We start from the raw sequence: 23289 nt of genomic DNA, 5'->3' as shown, positions 1-23289 counted from the left end.
CCAATGCAGAGGGAAGGCTGAAGCCATGACAACCACTGATAACACACTTCACCAAGAGTCTGTCAATATTATGCTAAGAGAACAGCTGAGGCAATATCTAATATTATACCTATCATCCTACCATGGAGTTTGATACAAAAACTCGGAAGTTGAGTCAGAACACAATTATTAAGCCAAATTTATTTCACTCCCTTTTAAAAGTAACTCCTAAAGGGAGACATACAACCCACCAGGACAATGTCCTTCTGCTCCATGGCATCTTCAGTTCAGGGAACCAGGGACTCTGCCTCTGTCCTCCCACTTCAGAGGCAACTTCTGATTGTAGAGATTTGCAAGGCGCTTATTGTCCTTGGGTTTTTTGTTTTTATCATTTAAATGCCCAAATTCTTTTTTTCACTGACACAGGCTCACTTTCTGTGTGAACAGCTCTAGTACCACCCTCAGTGTGGGGTAAGGTTAGCTGTCAGCAGCAGTATTAAGCAGATGCTTCCTAAAAATATCCTTTAAATAGCAGCGGGTAGGGAGGATGGTAAGGAAACAACAACACACTAATTTAGCAGTTTGGCTCATGGTAAGAACTGCCCCCAGAAGATTTTCAAATTTAAAGAATATCATCTTAATGCCCACCTCATGGCAATATCCAGCTAATATCCAGCTCACAGGCTAATTTGGGGGGGCGAGAGGCAAACACAAGCAGCAAGGTTATCTTGTTAGCAAAACAAAACAAAACAAAACAACCCACCCATGACCCTCTTCTCAGAGTACACCAGCGACAGCAATCCTGTGACCTACAAGACACTAGCATGTCTGCAGGGACGGGAGGCCAGGCTCCTGCAGGCACATAGGACGAGAGGCAGCACAGGACAGAGCAGAGCAAAGTCACCAAGTGCTTACTGTTCAACAGGCTGGTTTCAACATGGGAGGCATTTTTTTAATGACCTTCAGCATAATAAATACATTTCTAACAATTCAATGAAAATATCACTATCCTTCCTGCAATAACTTTCTTGGTTTGTTTGACATTTTACTTAGAAACACATATGTGAAAGATTCTTTCATCAATTTTACATACCTTTCAGGACAATGAGGGATAAGGTATACCACAGTCAAATCTGACTCACCCTTTGTACACTTTGCCTACTCCTTCTGCCACCATCTACCTCAAGAAAAACGGGACTAACCTTTTTAACTGTGGTATAGCAAAAAGACCTGGGGCAGAATCCTGGCTCTGCCATTTCCTGGCTGTTATAAGCAAGTCACTGATTCACTTTCTGAACCACAGAATGGGAATAGTATCACCTACCTTGCAGGACTGTGAGAATTAGAGAGATTATGTAAAATTCCTAGTACAGTACAAGGGCACAAAGTTATTATGACCGTATCAGCTTCATGCAAAAAAATTCCTAAAATCCAAAACTGGCAAAAGAATACTTATGTAATAAATATCCAAAAATCATTTTTAAACAAAGATACACAAGTCAATCTTCTAAGACTCTGAAAAACTTTTCACTTGCTTTATTTCTGAAGAGTAAAGGGAGAAAAGAAAATATTCACTTGAATTTGAGGGGCAGCTAATTGGAAGCAACACAGCAACAGCTGTAGGCCTCTAAGGTTCCTCTGATCCAGGAGGGAATGCTGAAACTTCCTTGTTTGGAGATTCAAGAGTTTAATTTTTCCCTAGAGCAAGATCATTCACTTTTGCTGGAGAAAATAATAAAGAACAAACTCAATAGCACCAAAAGGGGTTTAACGCAGAAAATAGGGCCAGGCTTCTCCTTTCAAATGCAAATTTTTACATTAAAATATATTTATAAATCATAGTTGTTTTTCCTCTTGATTCACTCCTTCTCCTTCCCCTAACAGGAGCCCCAGGAACCTGAAGAGCATGTGCATTACTAACCAGATATACCATCCAGCCACCCCTTCCAAACTGGGATCCAATTACTAATGGACTGGCCTAGCTCAGGGCTACCCACAGGAATGGGAAGCAGTAACTAGGCTCTCAGGGAGAATGGATACTGAGGATGCCACCAGTCAAAGAGTCGAACGCTGTGCACTGGGTCCAGGATGACTTGCACACCCTGGTCACTGCGCGGTTTCCGACCACTACGGACAGGAGAATCTTGGAAGACCAGTCTCACTCGATGATGCCGCATGTCCGTGCTCACATTGATAGTAAACTGGGAAGGAAAAGCAAATTCAGTACCCAAATTAAACAACCTTGTTTTCTTACGGCTCACTCTGAAATGAGACAGTCTAGACAAAATTACACTGGCTAGGCCACAAGATAATCTCTAAATTATAATACCAATACCTTTGCAAAGATGTAAAAAGTTAAGTGATTTTTATAAGTTCTTCTTAGCTTCATATATTTAAACTATGCTAAAGAAAGCTTCTCAAATGGCTGAGTAAATTAAGATACATGCACAAAGACTGGCATCGAAGCCAACTTTTACAAATTGGATTAGAGCTGTAAGAGATACAGGGATTTTGATGAGATATTGTTGAGCAAGTCAAGCAAGATGCATGAAACACATGTGATCGCATTTTTTATAAAATAAACCACAAAATCTTTCAACATGTTTATGTACATGTAGGTCTGTCTAGAATTGTGTGAGTATGAAGTACATGGAGTATGAGTATATAGCTAGGTCATTCACATGGCTTAACCTGGAGGGAGGGGAGAGGAACCTACAATAAAAGCAGCATGTATAACAATCTCAATTATACAAAATTACTGAAGACAGTGGGTGTATACATTACAGAACAGCTTCCAAAAGGTTAACTGCAGTTATAGGATAGTGGAAGTCTAAGTCACCTTTACTTTCTCAATGTATTTATGTATTACTTAAATTCTTTACATGAAGTACGCATTATTTATTTTACCATTAAAAAAAGAATAAAGCTACTTTCAGTGTGTGGGGGGACCCCCACATATCTCTGAACATAACCCTAAAATACAGCAAAGATAAACTTCATGAACTCTCCAGCTGCCAATCCAGTCTAAAATTTTTTAAGCCTGGAAAATATGCCAGAGGCATTTGTGTTGTTTCCTAATCTAATTCTTAGGCTAAGCCTTGAATAGTCAGAGCATCACAAAGGACAGAGCTGGTCACCCTACATTTTAATATTCCCTTTATGACACCACACGTATGCCTCAAGGTCTTGACATACAGTGCTCAAGTATAAGTCTCATCATTACCCCTAAGGGGATAATGTTTCTCAAACATTAATGATCACTACCCAAGAGATGCAAAAACATTCCCTTTACTATAGAGAAGGAAACAGAGGTAAAATATTCTCAGACATAATTAATTGCTCCACAAATCTGTCTGTTCTTAATATACAACTCTGCTTTCTGACTTTTTTTTATTATTCTGCAAAAATTTCTTCCTCAATGGTTAAAGTTACAAATTTCTTTCAAACCCTAGGTATAGTGAGAGTCTATGAAAGAGCTGAGGATGCCATCCTGTCTCCACTTACCAGGGTGAATATCATTCCCATGACAATTGGAATAAAGATGAAATTGAGGGTGGTGACCTGCAGTAGGCAGCAGTCCTGGTCTGGGTTGGTATGAACATCCTCATACTGAATGGGAGGCTGCAACCCTCCCATACACTTGCTCTTCAATCTAGGGGACTGAAGAGAACTGAGAATTACTTCAGTGGCTTAGAGGAAATGTTTAAGGCTCTAGGACTCCGCCAATGAAAATCCTACAGCTCAACTACAGCTAATGAGATCCATTTTTCTACTATCTCCTCTCTCTTTTGCATACCAGTTTTTATACAAACCAAGGAAAACCTGCCCTTTGAAAGAAGAGGAAACACATTTGGATGAGCAGTGTGGCAGTGGGTGTACGCTTCATTTAGATGGTATTTCCTGCCATCTGGCAAGAAATGGAAACTTACAGCTCTATCAGAGGCTCTCCACTGTTGTCAGACTCCCAAGAACAACTGCTACACAAGGGCTGGAAGCAGAAGCAGCCCTTGAACCCCAGGCACCATGAAACAAGAGTCTCAAGTCTCAGAACTCGGGCCGGCCCCGTGGCTTAGCGGTTAAGTGCAGGCGCTCCACTACTGGCGGACCAGGTTCAGATCCTGGGTGCGCACCGACGCACCGCTTCTCTGGCCATGCTGAGGCCGCGTCCCACATACAGCAACTAGAAGGATGTGCAACTATGTGCAACTATGACATACAACTATCTACTGGGGCTTTGGGGAAAAAAGAAAAAAAAAAAAAGGAGGAGGATTGGCAATAGATGTTAGCTCAGAGCCGGTCTTCCTCAGCAAAAAGAAGAGGATTAGCACGGATGTTAGCTCAGGGCTGATCTTCCTCACAAAAAAAAAAGTCTCAGAACTCGAGGAATCTCAGCATTCCCTCTCCTCAGTACTTCTGGCCTCAGCTTACACACTGCTAAGACTGCCCCTCAGCGCCTCCCCAGAAAGGTCCTATGGGGGACTTGCTACCAACATCTAACGGATATCACCGACTATGGACATCTTATTAAAAGCAAATGATCAGAGTCAAAATTCTTCCCTAGAATGACGTTTTTGAAAAAAATCAATAGAAAATATGATTTGCTTTAATTACAAACTTCTCTATAACTCACCTGCCATCAAGTGAGGGATAACTAATTATAACGTGTCTCCTCCGTGGGATACTAAGTAGGGGAGACAGACAGGAGAAATGAGACTGCTGACGACAAAAAGCAAAAACAAGTAAAACAGACCCTCAGGGTGGCCAGAGCTCAGGGGCAGCCCAAGCAGCAGGCAGAGATAGAGGGGAGAGTACCTGCTCTTCTTATTAATAGCCTTTGGCAGTCCCCCTCCTCAGGGCTTCCCCAAATCGCCTCAGACGTAAAACCACGTAAGTTACTGTTGTTTTCAAGTACATTTGCTTTGAACAAAAACATTTTAAGGCAAATAACCTCAGTACATTATAACAAGTTTTCCCCTTTTTCCCACTTTTAGGAAGTCTTCAAATACACAGAAATAGTGCAATAACCTCCTGTGGACCCTCTACCACTGGGTATTTTGCCACGTTTGTTCCCCCCACCTCTCATTTTATATATATGCACACATATAAATCACACACACTTCAGGGGAGTGCAAACCCACTTGAAAGTAACAGTGACACTCCATCCTTATCCAGCATGAATACAGACACTGACATATAACCACAATATCATTATCACACCTAAGAAAATTAACAATTTCATATCATCTAATATCCACAGCATATTCAAATCTCTGTCTCAAAAATGTCTTTTATAGCTCTTTGTTCCCCAATTCAGTATCCACTCAAGGTTTACTCTTGGCATTAAGCTAATACATCTTTGTGTCTCCTTCATACAGAATAGTTCCTTCTTCCTTTTCTTTTCATGGAATTATTATAAGTTTTGATTTTAATAAGGCAATTTTATGCCTAGTGAAATTTTTTAGAACAAGACATTACCTGAAAAACAAAGAGAAGATACGACTGCATACCTGTTTTTTGAACTTGAAGTTGAATTCCCACATTGGTTCCTGTCTGTTCCCAACAATCTTTCTGCACCAGAAAAGTAAGCACTGTAAGAAAATAAAAATAAAATAAACCAAAAATAAATAAATGATAGAAAAGAAAAAAATCAAAATAAGAAAACAAAAAGTAATAAGCAAAAACCTTTCTGACAGCTCTAAAGCCAGCCACAGCCCATGCTGAGATTTTACTTTGGCACAGATGGAGACCCCCCAATTTGACACTGGTGAAACATGAAAAGAGGCAATCCCAGGGCTATTCAGTAAAGAGAAGAGGAGCCAATATAAGTCAACCTCAGAGGCTACTGAGGTCAACCCCTATTGTTCTTATCTTCAAAGACAGAAACATGGTCTCTGGAGACTGGGGCATTCTCTGATTCAGCAGGCCACTCCTCTATATTAAAACATAAGGGCAGCCAGTAGCCACCAGGCAAGATGATGACAAAGCCACAAGGCAGGCAGAGATGGCTGGCCCTGGAATAGGAGCAAGCCACTCAGGACCTTCTGGGAGCAGACAGCGGTGTGGAGGCTACAGAGCTGGGCTGAATTCAGTCTAGAGCAAGCCCCTCAGTGAAAGTCAGGCTACAGCCAGGGTTAAGCACAAGAAGTTAAGTACCTCCCAGGGGATAAGGGGTGGGTCGTCCGCCGTGCCAGCTGTCCTGCCCTTCAGACATGCCCTGTACGTCCTGCTGTTCCATCAAAAATAATGGGCTTGGCTTTAAGGGGCAAACACTTCTGCTGCCATCACAACGGCTCCAGTGTCCCACACAAGCTATGCTACTGAAAAGAAAGAGAGGGAGAATCAAATACGAAAAGCTGGAGTCCAAGAACATGGGACGACTTCCTTTAGGCATGCCAGCAATTCCCTGAATGCCATGCGATTGTGGTTATACAAGTGGCAAAGCCATGCATGGGACACCTGCCACTGCAGGTCCCATATCCTCTTCAGAAGATCTCTAACAACAAGGCACAAAGAAGCAGCCAGGTGGCCTGGGCTTCCTATCCAGATTAACACATTAGTTATCATGCCACCTTGGCTTTTTATAGTCTACTTTCAAAAAATTAATATACAGTGATAAGAATATGAAGACACGGGTGTTTCAGAATTAGGCAGTAGCTCTTGCATTGTGCACTGGAGCCGCTAGGATGTGTCAAGCTTGAGGAGTTTGCCCAATGCTGCTCTGCTCCCAGCAACTAATTTGCACCTGGCATGGTTAGCTTTAGGATGATTCCCACCTCACCAGAGTGAGTCTGATACTATCGAATGTTTCTAGGGGAGGGAGACTGTAAATGTAAGATGATACTGTCCACTCACATTACAAGCAGAAGCAGCTCCTGGGAGAAATTCTACTCATCCAGCATTCTACTCCTGCCTTAAATCCATCAGCTAGTGTGATCTTAAATAGAATTCAACCAATGGCCCTGGGAAAAACCTTGATGATCTTGAAATCAACAGTACCTTTTTAATCAATATGTATCATACTAGAGCTAAACTAGGAGAGAAGAATCATTACATAACATCCAAAGCACAAAAACAAAATACAAGAGAATAAGAAGTGCTACAGAACACCAGATTTTGGGTAGGAGGAATAATAAAAATTACCCATAAACTCAAAAGCTATAAAATTTAGACAATGGTATTAGCTGAATGAGAAAAAAGCTGAGACATCAACTTGCCTAAATAATCCTATCTGCTATACTAGTCTAGCTTGGCAAAGGTGCGCTGACTAGGTATTTCATCATAGAGGAAAAAAGGAGAGAATGGACCAAAGGCTAACAGACCTATTGACAAATCAGAAGAATGCCAGAAACTTGAATACAATGTATGAATATAAACCACTGAGGAAATCCCGAGATACAAGAAACAGCCTAGAACACAGGAAGAATTTTAGGGTGCTAAAGTCTATGAGTGGGAGTACCTGACAGTCTCTGAAATGACCCACTCCAGAACCTGACAACAGCGGGCACTTAGCAACTAATGGAGTCAAGTCTACACCAGAATCCTCAAAGGAGGTCAACAAGAAAGAGGAATCACAGACGTCAAGGTCATATTAGAGAAAATTAGTAAGCTGTTGATGTTATATCTTTGTATCACGATTTAAAGCACCTTTTAAGAATTACAGTTTACATCTACCACTTGAATTGTGCTCTTCTTAGCCCAAACCATCAAAGCCATCTAAAGTGGTCCAATGTACAATGCATGAAAATAAATTAAAACAAAGAGAATAAGGAATATCCTACAAGCACAAGAAAGCTCTAAGGTAAAGATAACGTAAGCCAGCCCAGCACAGCAGGAATGTCTTAGAGAAGTGAAATCCCTGAGCCCTGAAAGTTTACATTAGTCCCCTAGCAGCCTGGTACCTACAGCCAGAGCCCTCCCCATCAAGGAAGCTGAGATAAGCCATGATAACAGGCCCACCATACAAGAGTCCATTAGTTGAACCCCAACACTAATTCTCACTTACTTTGGAATTCTTTAATGTGCTGGGCGTGCTTTCTGGAATGGCTGGATTCTTGGAGATTCGAGCAGCAAATGGCTCATACATATGGTACAGAGATCGGATCACACATGCCCGGAGACAGCGCAGCTTCTCCATTGACTCTGGTCGCAGGCGCAAAGGCAGAGAGGCATCCAATGTGTAGTGCCTGAAACATGACACATTACTCCTACCAACAGGTGACCTGTCTCTCCTGCTGTGGGTCAGCCTCCTAGGACTCCTGGTCTCTGCATGACTGTACTATTCCGCTGGCCAGTAGTTTATCCCCAGCGCGCTTGCTCTCTCTCATTCTCATACACACACACACCCCATCATCTCCTTCACTTCTCAGAATTCATATATATCTTGTAATCCTGCACTTCTCCATCCATTTTAAAATTTTAAATCCTCACTATTTCACTCTAAAAAAAGGGCAAGTCTCTGACTTGATATCAGTAAAATATACTTTAGTTGCTCAAAAAGAACGTGTACTATGGAAGGGCCACCAGGCTCTCCTGTCACACGTCTCAGCAAGCTCTCTACTCCCTGCTACAACATCCCTTCCCACCACATCCTCACTGGCAGTTCAGAATCTTCACTCCCCTTCTGCACTCGGTATCCAAAGCTAGCCCTCTTACTACCATATCATCCACTCTCTCCTCACCACTACAACTACATGTAGGGCAGCATAAGTACAAGAACTACATGACACTTCAAGATGACTAGCAAACCTAAGAAACTAAGCCTAGTTGGAAAGATAAGTAGATAGGCATCTGTAGCTCATGAATATTCTAGCTAAGATAAACTCTGAAGAAAAGTCAAGGACAGTTCTTTTTGAGACCTGAAGCAAGACTTTTTTCAGAAAGGGGATACTGGATGGAGGGGAGGGGGCAACCATAGGGAAGACAATAACCTGGATGAATTAATAATATCAAATTTAAATTACAGAAGGGCTCAAGGAGTCCAAACCTAGGCTCACGCCCAGGCCCGGAGCAGAGAAAGTGAAAAGAGGTGACCATCCAGGGAGCAGCTCCAAATCAGAAGCAGCAATGAACTCAGCCACACACACAACAGAGCGAGCCCTCTGTGTCGCACCTTCGGTACAACCTGGTCCAAAAGGCAGCCGTGCAAGTGACAGTCCAGGCGTTCTTACAAATCAGGGAAAAATTCACAATGTCCTCAGGACGGATATAGGCGGCTAGCAAGAGCCAAATATCCATGGGATACTCTTCTCCAGCCCCATCCAGATCTTCTGAAACAGAAAAGAATATCACCTTCGGCCTTCTATCATATGCATATCTAAAGATCTCCAATCATTCCATTCTCCCAGGGCTGGGACAGTTAAGAAAAAGGTTTTAACCTTTATAGGTCCAAGGAATACTCTCAAACTCATCATTTCCTGCTTATTCAAGCTGTTGGAAACTTTGGGTTCCCGTTGCCCAAGTGAACAGGTCTTGTTCTTAAGGCCTTTATTTAACAACTATTTACACTATTTTGAAGTTTTCAAAGTACCTTTTGCATACATTATACCATTCAACTCTAATAATCCTTCAACAGAAATAAGGAAACTATTATTGTGCCCATTTTACTAATAAGAAAACAGATTGCCACCTCATCAAGGTAAACAGAACCAGGTTTTGACTCCCAGTTCCAGCTTTGCCCTTGATCTCCCTCACAGTCCCACCCACCAAACAGTCTCTTCACTTAGTCATTAACAAAACAAAACTGATTGTAAGATGGAATGTGGAAACCTCAGAGTGCAAACTAAATAAAAAACCAGGGACGTTACAGTATATTTTTTTTTTGCTGGAAAGATTGGCCCTGAGCTAACATCTGTTGCCAATCTTCCTTTCTTTTTTTTTCCCCTCCCCAAAGCTCCAGTACATAGTTGTATATTCTAGTTGTAAGGCCTTCTAGTTCTTCTATGTGAGCCACCATCACAGCATGGTTACTGACAGACAAGTGGTGTGGTCCTATGCTGGGCTGCTTACGTGGAACATGCGGAACTTCAACCACTAGGCCATCAGGGCTGGCTCATTACAGTATGTTTTCCTCACTCAATAACTGTCTGTAGACATGTTTCTTTTCAGCTAGTTTCTCAGTGTTTTATCTCCAGTTTGACCTATGATCCTGGCCACAGGCATTCAGTATTCAAAGACACCCTGTGATAAGGTAGCCCCAATTCCTCCTCCTTCAGACCTCATTAGTGTTAATTCTCTTAACCCTGAGGTCCACTATATATCTCAGGTTCAAGTAAAAACTCACACTCCATAAAGACACCTGAATCTGGGCTAACGCTAGCCCTAACCTTTAATTCAGACCTAGTCACAAAACTACCCAAAAACCAGTTTTCTTCTTTCTCTTTCCTGGGGAAAAAGGCCCTACCCCAACTCCCAGAAGCAGCCTCTGCTTTTCTAGCTAACTGCTTCCTGCAGCTCTATGACTCAATCAGATTCTTGCGTTAGGTTCTTCATAACAGAGACCAGCGCCTCTGAAACAATATCCTTCTGGTTCCTATCCTTTCTTGTAATCTCCAGTTACCATCTAAGGCTTAGTCTACCATGTCTGGGCCCCACCATCTCCCACGTTAAATCTCTCCCTGAAAGAAAAGGCAAATGGGGCTGGCCCTGTGGCGTAGCTGTTAAGTGCACGCACTCCGCTGCTGGCGGCCCATGTTTGGATCCCAGGCGCGCACAGAGGTACCACTTGTCAGGCCATGCTGTGGCGGTGTCCCATATAAAGTGGAGGAAGATAGGCACAGATGTTAGCCCAGGGCCAGTCTTCCTCAGCAAAAAAAGAGGAGGACTGGCATGGATGTTAGCTCAGGGCTGATCTTCCTCCCAAAAAAAGAAAAAGAAAAAGCAAATGACCATCAGAATTTCCACCATTGAAACCCATATGGACTTTTACAAAGCAGAGTGCTATTAAAAATTTTCTGTCTTTAGGGACAAAATTCAGTAATTACTGAAGAATTGTCAGTGTTTTAAACATAATTATTACGAAATTTCTAAACATAAGAAATGGAATCAGTAATGGAAAGCTTCACAGAAATAAGCCATAAAGGACATAAAGAATTTTGATAGGCATAGGTTAAGAGGAAAGATATTCCAAGCGAAATAAACAGCTAATATGAAGCCTAGATACTCAGAAAAATAAGACATATGTGAGGGCAATAGAGAGACAAGTCTAACGAGATTTTGATGATATTAAGAAATTACTGCTAACTTTTTTAGACTTGCTAATGCTTTTTATTTTCAAAGATTATTTATCTTTTGGAGATAACTACCAAAATACTTACAGAGATAATAATAGGATATCTGGAAATAGTTTTAAAATAATCCAGTGTGTGTGTGTTTGTGTGTTGGGGTGGAGAGTGGGCAAGTAGTGGTTGAAACAAAATTGGCCATAAGTTGATAACTGTTGAAGCTGCATAACAGCTACATGGGATTCATTATACTATTCTCTCTTGTTTTGTATATGTTTCATTAAGAAGAAGCTAAAAGAGGAGTGGCGTCAGCAACACGGTGGAGTGAGCTGTTCCCTGTGTCTCTCCTCGTTCGAACTACAACTAAAAGGACATTCATCGATCAGTGGAGGACACTCACACAGCACATGAGGATGCCTGAGAGACCCAAGCAGCTATATATCTGAAGATGGATGGACTACCCACCCAAGGAGGTGGTGGAGATAGGTGAGCACCCTCTGGACCCCAGGCAGCCCAGCACACGCATGCAACTACTTTCCCGGCTGGAGCAATCATAGCACCACTGTGGTCCCGAGGGTGGGAGCATGCCTCAGCGTGACTGTGGAAACAGGTGATGGCAGCCCTGAGTCCCCCATGTGTCTGCTTCCCCATCTAGTGGAAGAGCCCTCAGGGCCATGCAGCCCACAGAGAGGTACAGGTTTGCACCCAGTGGGGAAGCCCTGCCCACCGAGCACAAAGGCTGGTGCAACCTAGGAGCAGAGGGTGGCTGAGCTGCCGCTCAGGCGAACAAGCTCCCAGCTGCCACGAATGCCCACTGTACTGCTGTGGCAACAAAGGGGGGAACCGTGTCTCGGCAGGACTGTGGGAGCAGGCAGCAGTAGCCCTGAGCCCCTTGTGTGATCACTCTTTTGTCTAGTGGGAGAAACCACAATCCCACCGTGGTCCCAGGCAGTGGCTTTGGCTTAGTCCCAGAGGGGAAGTCCCGCCAACCAAACACAACAGCTGGTGCGACCTAGAAACAGAGGGCGGCTGAGCTCTGAGTCTGGGCGAACAAGCTCCCGGCTTCCATGAATGCCCATAGTACCACTGTGGCCCTGAAGGGGGAACACAACTCTGTGGGTCTGTGGGAGCAGGCGGCAGTAGCCCTGAGCACCCCACGTGACTACTTTCCCATTCAGTGGGAGACCCCACAGGGCCACTGCAATCCCAAGTAGTGACCCAGGCTCGGACAGCCACACCTGACAGGGATCACGGCAGTGGGCTCAGATTACACAGCTCCCGCCCCCTCCACAAGTGGCAGCAGGTGGAACCTGTGTCCAGAAACTATCACTATGCACCAGCACAAATCCACTCCATCAAATCATATAAAGAAATATATTAATACTCGAGACCAGAAGGAAAAAGACAAGCGCCCAGAAACCAATCCTGAAGGCATGGAAATCTACGATCCAAAAGACAAAAAATTCAAGACAACTATCATAAGAAAATTCAACAAGCTAGAAGAGAATTCTGAAAGACAGTTCCATGAAATCAGGAACCAAACTACTGAACAGAGAGAATTCTTCACAAAAGAGATCGAAACTATAAAGAAAAACCAAACAGAACTGTTAGAGATGAAAAACACAATGGATGAGATAAAGAAAAATCTGGAGTCCTTAAACAAAAGAGCTGACAATATGGAGGATAGAATTAGCAATGCGGCGGACAGGAACACAGAAATGCTTCAGATGGAGGAGGAGAGAGAACTTAGACTAAAAAGAAATGAAAAAATTCTCCAAGAAATATCCAATTCACTTAGGAAATGCAACATAAGGATTATAGGTCTTCCAGAGGGAGAACAGAGGGGGAAAAGGAGCAGAGAGCTTGTTCAAAGAAATAATAATTGAGAATTTCCCAAACCTGGAGAAGGAGATGGAATTATACGTAAAAGAAGCCAAGAGGACTCCTAACTATATCAATGTAAAAAAGACATTCTCCAAGGTAGATATTAGTGAAGCTGGCAAAAGTCAATGATAAAGAAAAAATATTAGAGCAGCAAGGCAGAAGAGATTAACCTACAAAGGTTATCCTTCAGGTATGATGGAGAAATAAAAACTTTCCCAGATAAACAAAAGCTGAGGGAGTTCATTGCCACAAGACCCACTCTACAAGATTTGATCAAGAAAGCCCTCATACCTGAAAAAAAAAAGAAAGAAAGGGTTTACAAAGCCTTGAGAAAGAAGATAAACAGGCAGACAAAATCAGAAAATTGGAACTCTCTATCAGAACAGCTTAGCAAACACTTAATTATAACTCTAAAGATAAAGGGAAGGAAAACATAGAAAATAAATATTATCACTTCATTTTAACCACTAATTCACAACACATAGTGGAATAAGTGTGACAACAACTTAGAAGGGGAAGAGGAATGGGATGAAACCCACTTAGACTAAGGGAACAAGAGGCTAATTATACAAATCACATGGTAACTGCTAAACAAATAATCAGAACAAAGACACAAATGATAAATAAAGAGAAAACTGAGAAAACCATCAGAGAGTGCCACCAAACTGAATTAGCAGTCCAAAATACAGGGGACAAGAAACAACGGAAATACATAACAACTGAAAAACAAGAAATAAAATGACAGCATTAAGCCCTCATATATCAATAATCACTCCAAATCTAAATGGATTGAATTCCCCAATCAAAAGACACAGACTGGCTGGATCGATTAAAAAACAAGACCCAACAATTTGCTGCCTCCAGGAAACACATCTCAGCTCTAAAGACAAACACAGGCTCAGAGTCAAGGGATGGAAGATACTCCAAGCTAATGGCAAACAAAAGAAAGCAGGTATTGCCATACTCATATCAGACCAAGTAGACTTCAAGATAAAAAAGGTAATGAGAGACAAAGAGGGGCAATATATAATGATAAAACACAGTCCACCAAGAAGACATAACCCTTATAAATATATATGCAGCCAACACAGAAGCACCGAAGTACATAAAGCAACTATTAACAAACCTACAAGGAGATATCTACAACATAATAATAGTAGGGTACCTTAACACCCCACTTACATCAATGGATAGATCATCCGGACAGAAAGTCAATAAGGAAATAGTGGACTCAAATGAAAAACTAGACCAGATGGACTTAATAGACATATATAGAGCACTCTATCCAAAAAGAGCAGATTACACATCCTTCTCAAGGGCGCATAGAACATTCTCAAGGATAGACCATATGTTGGGAAACAAGGCAAACTTCTATAAATTTAAGAAGATTGAAATCATAACAAGCATCTTTTCCAACCATAATGCTATGAAACTGGAAATCAACTACAAGAAAAAAGCAGGGAAAGTGACAAAAATGTGGAGACTAAACAACATGCTACTGAACAACCAATGGATCACTTAAGAAATTAAAGGAGAAATCAAAGAATATCTGGCAACAAATGAAAATAAAAATACACCATACCGACGTGCATGGGATGCAGCAAAAGCGGTCCTGAGAGGGAAATTCATAGCAATACAGGCTCACCTTAACAAACAAGAAAAATTCCAAATAAGCAATCCTAAACTACACCTAACAGAATTAGAAGAAGAACAAACAAAGCCCAAAGTCAGCAGAAGGAGGGAAATGATAAAAATTAGACCAGAAATAAATGAAATTGAAACCAAAAAAATAGTAGAAAGGATCAATGAAACAAAAAGCTGGTTCTTTGAGAAGACAAACAAAATTGACAAACCGTTAGCCAGACTCACCAAGAAAAAAAGAAAGAAGGCTCAAATAAATGAAATCATAAATGAAAGAGGAAAAATCACAATGGACACTACAGAAATACAAAGGATTATAAGAGAATACTATGAAAAGCTATATGCCAACAAATTCGACAATCTAGAAGAAATGGATAAATTCTTAGACTCATACAGCCTCCCAAAACTGAATCAAGAAGAAATAGAGAACCTGAATAGACCAATCACAAGTAAAGAGACTGAAATAGTAATCAAAAACCTCCCAAAAAATAAAAGTCCAGGACCAGATGGCTTCTCCGCAGAATTTTACCACACATTCAAAGATTTAATACCTATCCTTCTCATACTATGCCAAAAAACAGAGGAAGATGGAACACTTCCTAACACATTCTACGAGGCCACATCATCCTGATACCAAAGCCAGACAAGGACAATACAAAGAAGGAAAATTACCGGCCAATATCGCTGATGAACATAGATGCAAAAATCCTCAACAAAATATGGGCAAACCAGATACAGCAATACATTAGAAAGATCATACACCATGATCAAGTAGGATTTATACCAGGGACACCAGGATGGTTCGACATCCGCAAATCAATCAATGTGATACATCACATTGACAAAATGAGGAATAAAACCACATGATCACCTCAATAGATGCAGAGAAGGCATTTGACAAGATCCAACATCCATTTATGACTAAAACTCTCAACAATATTGGTATAGAAGGAAAGTACCTCAACATAATAAAGGCCATATATGACAAACCCACAGCCAACATCATACTTGATGGGGAAAAACTGAAAGCCATCCTTCTGAAAACAAGAACAAGACAAGGGTGCCCACTCTCGCCACTCTTATTCAGTATAGTACTGGAAGTTCTGGCCAGAGCAATTAGGCAAGAAAAAGGAATAAAAGGAATCCAAATAGGCAATGAAAAAGTGAAACTCTCACTGTTTGCAGATGACGTGATTTTATATGTAGAAAACCCTAAAGAATTCATGAGAATACTATTAGAAATAATCAACAACTACAGCAAAGTTGCAGGGTACAAAATCAACTTACAAAAATCAGTTGCATCTATGCTCTAACAACAAACTAACATAAAGAGAACTCAAGAATACATTCCCATTTACAATCGCAACAAAAAGAATAAAATATCTAAGAATAAATTTAACCAAGGAGGTGAAAGACCTATACAATGAAAACTTTAAGACACTACTGCAAGAAATCGATGATGACATAAAGAAATGGAAAGATATCCCATGCATGTGGATTGGAAGAATAAATATAGTTAAAATGTCCATACTACCTAAAGCAATCTACAGATTCAATGCAATCCCAATCAGAATCCCAATGACATTTTTCACAGAAACAGAACAAAGAATCCTAAAAATCATATGGGGCAACAAAAGACCCCAAATAGCTAAAGCAATCCTGAGAAAAAAGCTGGAGGCATCACAAACACTGACTTCAAAATATACTACAAAACTATAATAATCAAAACAGCATGGTACTGGTACAAAAACAGACACAGATCAATGGAATAACTGAAAGCACAGAAATAAAACCACACATATATGGATAGGTAATCTTCAACAAATGAGCTAAGAACATAGAATGGAGAAAGGAAAGTCTCTTCAATAAATAGTGCTGGGAAAACTGGACAGCCACATGCAAAAGAATGAAAGTAGACCATTATCTTCAGCCATACACAAAAGTTAACTCAAAATGGATCAAAGACTTGAAAGTAAGAACTGAAACTATAAAACTCCTAGAAGAAAATATAGGCAGAACACTCTTTGACGTCAGTCATAGAGGGATCTTTTCAAATTCCATGTCTACTCGGACAAGGGAAACAAAAGAAAAACTAAACAAGTGGGACTTCATCAGATAAAGAGCTTCCGCAAGGCAAAGGAAACCAGGATCAAAATGAAAAGACAACCCACCAGCTGGGAGAAAATATTTGCAAATCATATATCTGACAAGCAGTTAATCTCCATAAGATATAAAGAACTCACACAACTGAACAACAAAAAAACAAATAACCTGATCAAAAAGTGGAAAGAAGATATGAACAGACATTTTTCGAAGGAAGATACACAGATGGCCAACAGGCATATGAAAAGATGTTCAGCACCACTAATCATCAGGGAAATGCAAATCAAAACTACACTAAGATATCACCTTACACCCATTAGAATGGCTATAATCACCAAGACAAAAAATAAGAAATGTTAGCGAGGATGTGGAGAAGGGAACGCTAATTCACTGCTGGTGGGAATGCAAACCGGTGCAGCCTCTACGGAAAACAGTACGGAGATCCCTCAAAAAATTAAAAATAGAGGGGCTGGTCCAGTGGCATTGCAGTTAAGTTCGCGTGCTCCGCTTCGGCGGCCCAGAGTTCAGAGGTTCAGATCCCGGGCACAGACCGATGCACCGCTTATCAAGCCATGCTGTGGCGGCATCCCATATAAAGTAAAGGAAGACGGGCATGGACATTAGCTCATCTTCCTCAGCAAAAAGAGGAGGATTTGCATCAGATGTTAGCTCAGAGCTAATCTTCCTCACACACAACCCCAAAAAATTAAAAATAGAAATACCTTACAATCTAGCTATCCCACTTCTGGGTATTTATCCAAAGAACTTGAAATCAACAATCCAAAGACACTTATGCACCCCTATGTTCACTGCAGCATTATTCACTATAGCCAAAAAGTGGAAGCAAGCCAAGTGCCCATCGACAGATGATTGGATAAAGAAGATGTGGTATATACACATACAACGGAACACTACTCAGCTATAAAAAAAGACAACATCGTCCCATTTGCAACAATATGGATGGTCCTAGAGGATATTATGTTAAGTGAAATAAGCCAGACAGAGAAAGACAAACACTGTATGACTTCACTCATATGTGAAATATAAACTAACACACAGACAGAGAATAGTTTGGTGGTTACCAGGGGGAAGGGAGATGGGGGGTGGGCACAAGGGGTGAAGGGGTGCATTTATATGGTGACTGACAAATATAATGTACAACTGGAAGCTCACAATGTTATAAACTATTATGACATCAATAAAAAAATTTAAAAAAATAAAAAGAAGCTAAAAGAAAGAAGAAGGAGAAAAGAAGACTAGTCTGACTAGAATGAAGAATCTAATGGGGGTAAAGTGGAGCAAGGAAGTAAAAGATGAATTATAGTTAGGAGTGTGTAAGCCACAAATCATATATCTGATAAGTGAGTGGTATCCTGAATATATAAAGAACTTTTACAACTCAGTAATAAAAAGATAAACAACCCAATTTAAAAATAGGTAAAGGCGCCAGCCCGGTGGCATACTGGTTAAGTTCGCGCACTCTGCTTCGGCTGCCTGGGTTCACAGGTTCAGATCCCAGGCACAGACCTACGCGCTGCTTATCAAGCCATGCTGTGGCAGGCATCCCACATATAAAGTAGAGGAAAATGGGCACAGATGTTAGCAGAGGGCTAATCTTCCTCAAAAAAAAAAAAAAAAAAAAAATAGGCAAAGGATTTGAATAGACATTTCTCCAAAGAAAATATACAAATGGCCAATAAGCACATGAAAAGATGCTCAACATCATTAGCTGTCAGAGAAATGCAAATCAAAACCATGAGATATGACTTCACATCCACTACGATGGCTATAATTTGAAAAGTCAGACAATAACAAGTGTTGGCCAGGATGTGGCGAAAATGGAATTCTCATACATCGCTGGTGAGAATAAAAACGGAAACTTCAGAAAACAGGTTGGCGATTCCACAAAAGTTAAACATAGAGTTAACAGGTGATCCAGCAATTTCACTCCTAACAGAAATGAAAATATATGTCCACACAAAAACTTGTCCTTGAGTGTTCACAGAAGCATTATTCATAACAGCCCAATAACAAGCAATAAAAAGGAATGAAGTACTGATACATGCTACAATATGGATGAACTTCCAGACATTATGCTAAGTGAAAGAAGCTAGACACAAAAGACCACATGTGATATGATTCCATTTATATGACATGTCCAGAATAGGACTATAGAGACAAAACAGTAGATTACTGGTTGCACAAAGTGAGGGTGAGGGGGGAGCAGATGTGGGGAGGGTGAGGAAGAAATGAGGAATGATGCTAATAGGTTTGGGGTGATAGAAAAATTCTAAACTTAGATAACGTTGATGGCTGCACAACTCTGTGAACATACTAAAACCACTGAACTGTACACTTTAAAGGAATGAATTTTATCTCAATAAAGATGTTTAAAAAGTTTGTAAGCCCTTCTGTGGGATGTGTCCAAAGATAAACAAAAAAAAAAAAACAAAAGAAATCTCTAACAGAGGGCCCGCCCCGTGGCTTAGCGGTTAAGTGCGCATGCTCCGCTGCTGGCGGCCCAGGTTCGGATCCCGGGCGCGCACCGATGCACTGCTTCTCCGGCCATGCTGAGGCCGCGTCCCACATACAGCAACTAGAAGGATGTGCAACTATGACATACAACTATCTACTGGGAATTTGGGGGAAAACATAAATAAATAAATAAAATTATAAAAAAAAAAATCTCTAATAGAATGGTGATGATGAGTAGGGACTTGAAGCGAGAAATTAAGGAACAAAGAAGTGCAAGAATGTCAATATTAATTTTGGGGTTCTGGAAAAGAGTGGTATCATTGACAATAACTGGTGCAATTGCAAAGCAATGTCAGTTCATTAATTTATTGATTATTTCAATATATTTTAACAAATACAAACATCTGTTATCTGATTCTCAAGTAGAGGTGAAAGTTCTGGTAGATCTCAGACCCAAAATACACATTATTTACTACATTAGCTTCCCCCTAACTCTAGCTGATCATCAGAACAACGTTAGCTTTAAGAATAACTATTCTGGGATAGTTAGACAGCTGGAGTCTGATTCATTAAGTTTGTAACAAACCACTGAATGATGGTTTGGCACATTATATACTGTTTATTTTTGTTTCATTTGCGTAAGTTTTATTGCTACTAAGATATACCTATCACATACTTTTCTATTTCCCAAAGTACTTATTAGACATACAGTAGACATTAATAACTGCAGAGCACTTAAAAGCCCATAATAATATCTAACTTTAGCTGAAATGAAATGTTATATACAATCCACATATTTGGGAAAACATTTTTTGTCACATCTCTGCTTCCTTATGCATTCAGAAATCCAGAAATGCAAAGACTTTTTGTTTACATGTTGCCATAAGGGTTTTTACCTGGTAATGACATGTTCTCAATGAATGGCTATTCCAGTCGAGTTCAAGCTCCAGAAATCTGACTCTTACCAATCTCCTTTCCCCTCATATGTAGACAGAAGTAGAAAGCCCTGTTCTCTTAGACCCTGTCCCACTACTAAGACTCAAACTCTAGTTCTCCACTGGTATCACCTCTTGTGCTACTGAGAAGGTGACAACTTCAAGTGATCACCACAGGCTAGATGAATAACCTGAGAGAGCAAGCCCAGTACCTTTGTGCCTCTTGCTTTTCTTTTTTCTAGAGGCGGTTCTCTCATGGATGCTCTCCTCCTGGGCATCCATCTCATCACTGCTGTCAATGATGTCACAGGGCTCACCAGCCCCAGAAAGAGCTTCCACTGCAGGAACCTGGGAGGCTTCCAAGCCACAAAGAGATTTTACTAGAAGAAAATAAGGAGAGAATGAGATAGCAGAGTCCTACCCAGAAATATGAGTGGCTTAGGCAGGATATCAGCATCCATGAGGGAAAGGAAAAAAAAAAAAGCAAAAGCAGTGTGAGACTCTACTGAAGAAAGCTGAAAATCTAAACAGAAAGAAATTTTAGCATTTTAAATACAAAAAATCGGAAAGCAATGGGCAATCTGACTCCCAAGTTGCAGAAACTATCTCCTTAGAAGTGCCAACTGCAGGCTGGAAGAAAAGGGGAGTGCATCATTCTTCCACTATAAACCCTGCAGGATAAAAGCAAACGGAGAATGCTATTCTTATTTGCATAAATTCTGAGGAGCAATGTTTGAGAGGAAATGATTCCAATTTAACCCTGTTCCTGCGCTGAAGACAGTAGGCGTCATAAAAACACAAGTTCAGGGACCCATGAGTAGAAAGCTTGCCAGTAAGAGAAGCTTGGGAAAAGAAAAAGAATACTTCAGGTTACTGCATAAAGAAGCAAACTGCAGAGTAAGGAGAGAATATGTGTGAACTACAGTAAAAAGATTAACAAGTAAGAAGAAAGCAGTAGAAATTACAGGAGAGTACACAGATGGTTTCTAATGCAAAGACAAATAAAATATTACCGTCACTGCTCTTGGCTAGCCCTCCCCCCACCCCCTCCCGGAACGTATGAGTAACCATCGAGGAGAGCAACACGTTTATGGGGAGATGCGAGAAAAACAGTGAAGAAAACGAAGCACCTCGTCTGTCCTCACAGCCTGAGGCTGAGAGCCTCGCTGGACGCCTACCTTCCTGCTGGACAGCGTTGGCCACGGCTTTCTTGACCCGTCCAGACCTCACGACGGCCGGATCCGAATTGGCGTAGTCGGCCACGGTCACTGCAACACAGCACCAGGCTCGCGGGAGGAGGCCTCTCCCCCGGGCCCCCGCGCCCCGCAGGCCCGGCCCCCCGCCACCCCGCTCCCCGCAGGCCGGACCCAGTCCCCCCGCGCCCCGCCGGTCCAGCCCCCGCCGGCCGGCCGGCCCCTCTCCGCCCTCCTCCACCTCGACCGGAGCAGGCGTCGTGGGCCCGGAACTTGAGTCGCTTCCCTCTCTTGGGCATGGCGCCCGCGTCGGGGCGAGGCCGGCCTAGTGGGCCGGGACCCCGGGCCATGTCTCGGGCCGCAGAGGCGGCTCCGCAAGCCGCCGGCCAGCTCCGCCCGGCTCCGCGGCCATCCCGCACCTGAGCCCGCAGCTCTCGCGAGAACCCAGACAGGACTCCGCGTCGCGTTGGCGGGCGACGCCCCTCTTCAGAAACCAATCAGGGCCTGGTCTGAGAGTACGTCATCAGCCAGCGCCTACGGGTCACCTGCTCCCGGGGCCGTCAGGCGGGTCGCCGCTGTCCTCGGCGGGTTGGGTCCTCGCGGTTTCTCTTGTAAGACCGTCGGTGTCCCAGACCTGGAGCGCGCGCCTGCGGTGATCGGCACTGCGGTTACATCCCGGTCTCCTCGGTGTTCCTGCCGCCGCCTTTGTCCACACTGCGGGCTCACTTCAGCCTCAGTGCTCGGGCTGTTCTATCTCAGGCCGCACCGGCTGAGCGCCTGCTGTGAAAACATGGGTTTATAAGAGTCTTCACTCTAATTTCTCACGCAAAAGCTATATATTTCTGAATTCTCAAGATGGGGCGCGGGGGGGAGTGTTAAAAGTTTTTAGATCTACCATCATCCTCCGAACAAAATACTAGAAGGATCAATGAGGAAAGTATATTGTGTTTCCTTTGAATTGAGAGAGAAAAAGGTCACTGAGCGAAGGTTACAGAACCGTGAGGGAGCAGGAGCGTGGGCTGGTGTCACCAGTACGAATAAGAAGTTATTTGGTGTCCAGAGTTATGTTCTGTGTCCAAACGTCCTTGCAGCTCCCGAAAGGTGCTAATTCCTGGCTTGAGGAGCACAGCACTTAGAGACTGGGTATCCAATCTACTGGATCCCCCAGAGAGGGCCACCCTAGGATACTTAGGAGAGCCCTGTTTCTAATCTAATTACCAGGTACATAGAAGTTCATTAGAAGCAAACCACTAGGCTTTTACTAATGTTGTATAACAGACTGTTACCAGAGGTTCATGCTAATAGGTTTGAATCAATCAGGAATTATAATTGAGGCTGAATTATTAATATTATTAAATTATTTTTTAATTAATTTTTTAATTAATTATTAATTTAAAGTCATAACATGAAACAAGAGTCTAATAGACTGTTACCTAAAAGAAAATTGTTTCATGGGGGCCGGCCCCGTGGCTTAGCGGTTAAGTGTGCACACTCTGCTACTGGCAGCCCGGTTCGGATCCTGGGCGCGCACCGTCGCACCACTTGTCTGGCCATGCTGAGGCGGTGTCCCACATACAGCAACTAGCAGGATGTGCAACTATAACATACAACTATCTACTGGGGCTTTCGGGAGAAAAAGGGAAAAAAAATAAAAAGAAAAGAAAATTGTTTCAAATAGTTTTTCCCTGTATACATAATTCATGTAGTCAAGTTCAGAATGCAGGCATTCTGAGCCTTCTCATTTCACATTGTTACCAATAAAAAATTCATAAGACCCACATGAATTCATAAGATCCACATGCATGTAGATTTCTGCTCATGTGGCACCCTGTTGGAAACACTCAGGCACTGGGACTCTGG

General features: G+C 42.0%; 1 protein-coding gene across 2 annotated transcripts; it reads right to left on the bottom strand.

The window, feature by feature from the left end:
• Positions 1–1500: 1500 nt before the first annotated feature.
• TMEM183A (transmembrane protein 183A) lies at positions 1501–21820 on the bottom strand. 2 transcript variants are annotated; one of them, XM_058533850.1, is made up of 8 exons: positions 21671–21820; positions 21415–21504; positions 20449–20616; positions 9089–9245; positions 7982–8162; positions 5487–5567; positions 3484–3639; positions 1501–2180 (listed from the first exon to the last, which is right to left on the bottom strand). In XM_058533850.1, the coding sequence occupies exons 1-8, from the start codon at positions 21777–21779 to the stop codon at positions 1995–1997; spliced, it is 1128 nt and encodes a 375-aa protein (XP_058389833.1). In that variant the 5' UTR covers positions 21780–21820; the 3' UTR covers positions 1501–1994. The 2 variants fall into 2 exon arrangements, with proteins under 2 accessions (XP_058389833.1, XP_058389834.1); XM_058533851.1 differs by having other exon boundaries at positions 9089–9242.
• Between the last annotated feature and the right edge of the window lie 1469 nt (positions 21821–23289).

This window comes from Diceros bicornis, chromosome 38 (genome assembly GCF_020826845.1).
Source record: "Diceros bicornis minor isolate mBicDic1 chromosome 38, mDicBic1.mat.cur, whole genome shotgun sequence".
Taxonomy (NCBI): domain Eukaryota; kingdom Metazoa; phylum Chordata; class Mammalia; order Perissodactyla; family Rhinocerotidae; genus Diceros; species Diceros bicornis.
Note: the sequence above shows the minus strand (reverse complement) of the source record. Positions and strands in the feature narration are given on the sequence as shown.

Bases quoted from the DNA above. Each gene is read 5' to 3' on its own strand.
- TMEM183A (XM_058533850.1), bottom strand. From the start codon at position 21,779: ATGGCCCGGGGTCCCGGCCCACTAGGCCGGCCTCGCCCCGACGCGGGC. The intron at 9,246-20,448 runs GTACTGGGCTTG...TTTCTGTTTCAG, and splicing joins GAAAAGCAAGAGGCACAAAG to AAGATCTGGATGGGGCTGGA. The intron at 5,568-7,981 runs GTAAGTGAGAAT...ATTTTCTTACAG, and splicing joins GCACATTAAAGAATTCCAAA to TGCTTACTTTTCTGGTGCAG.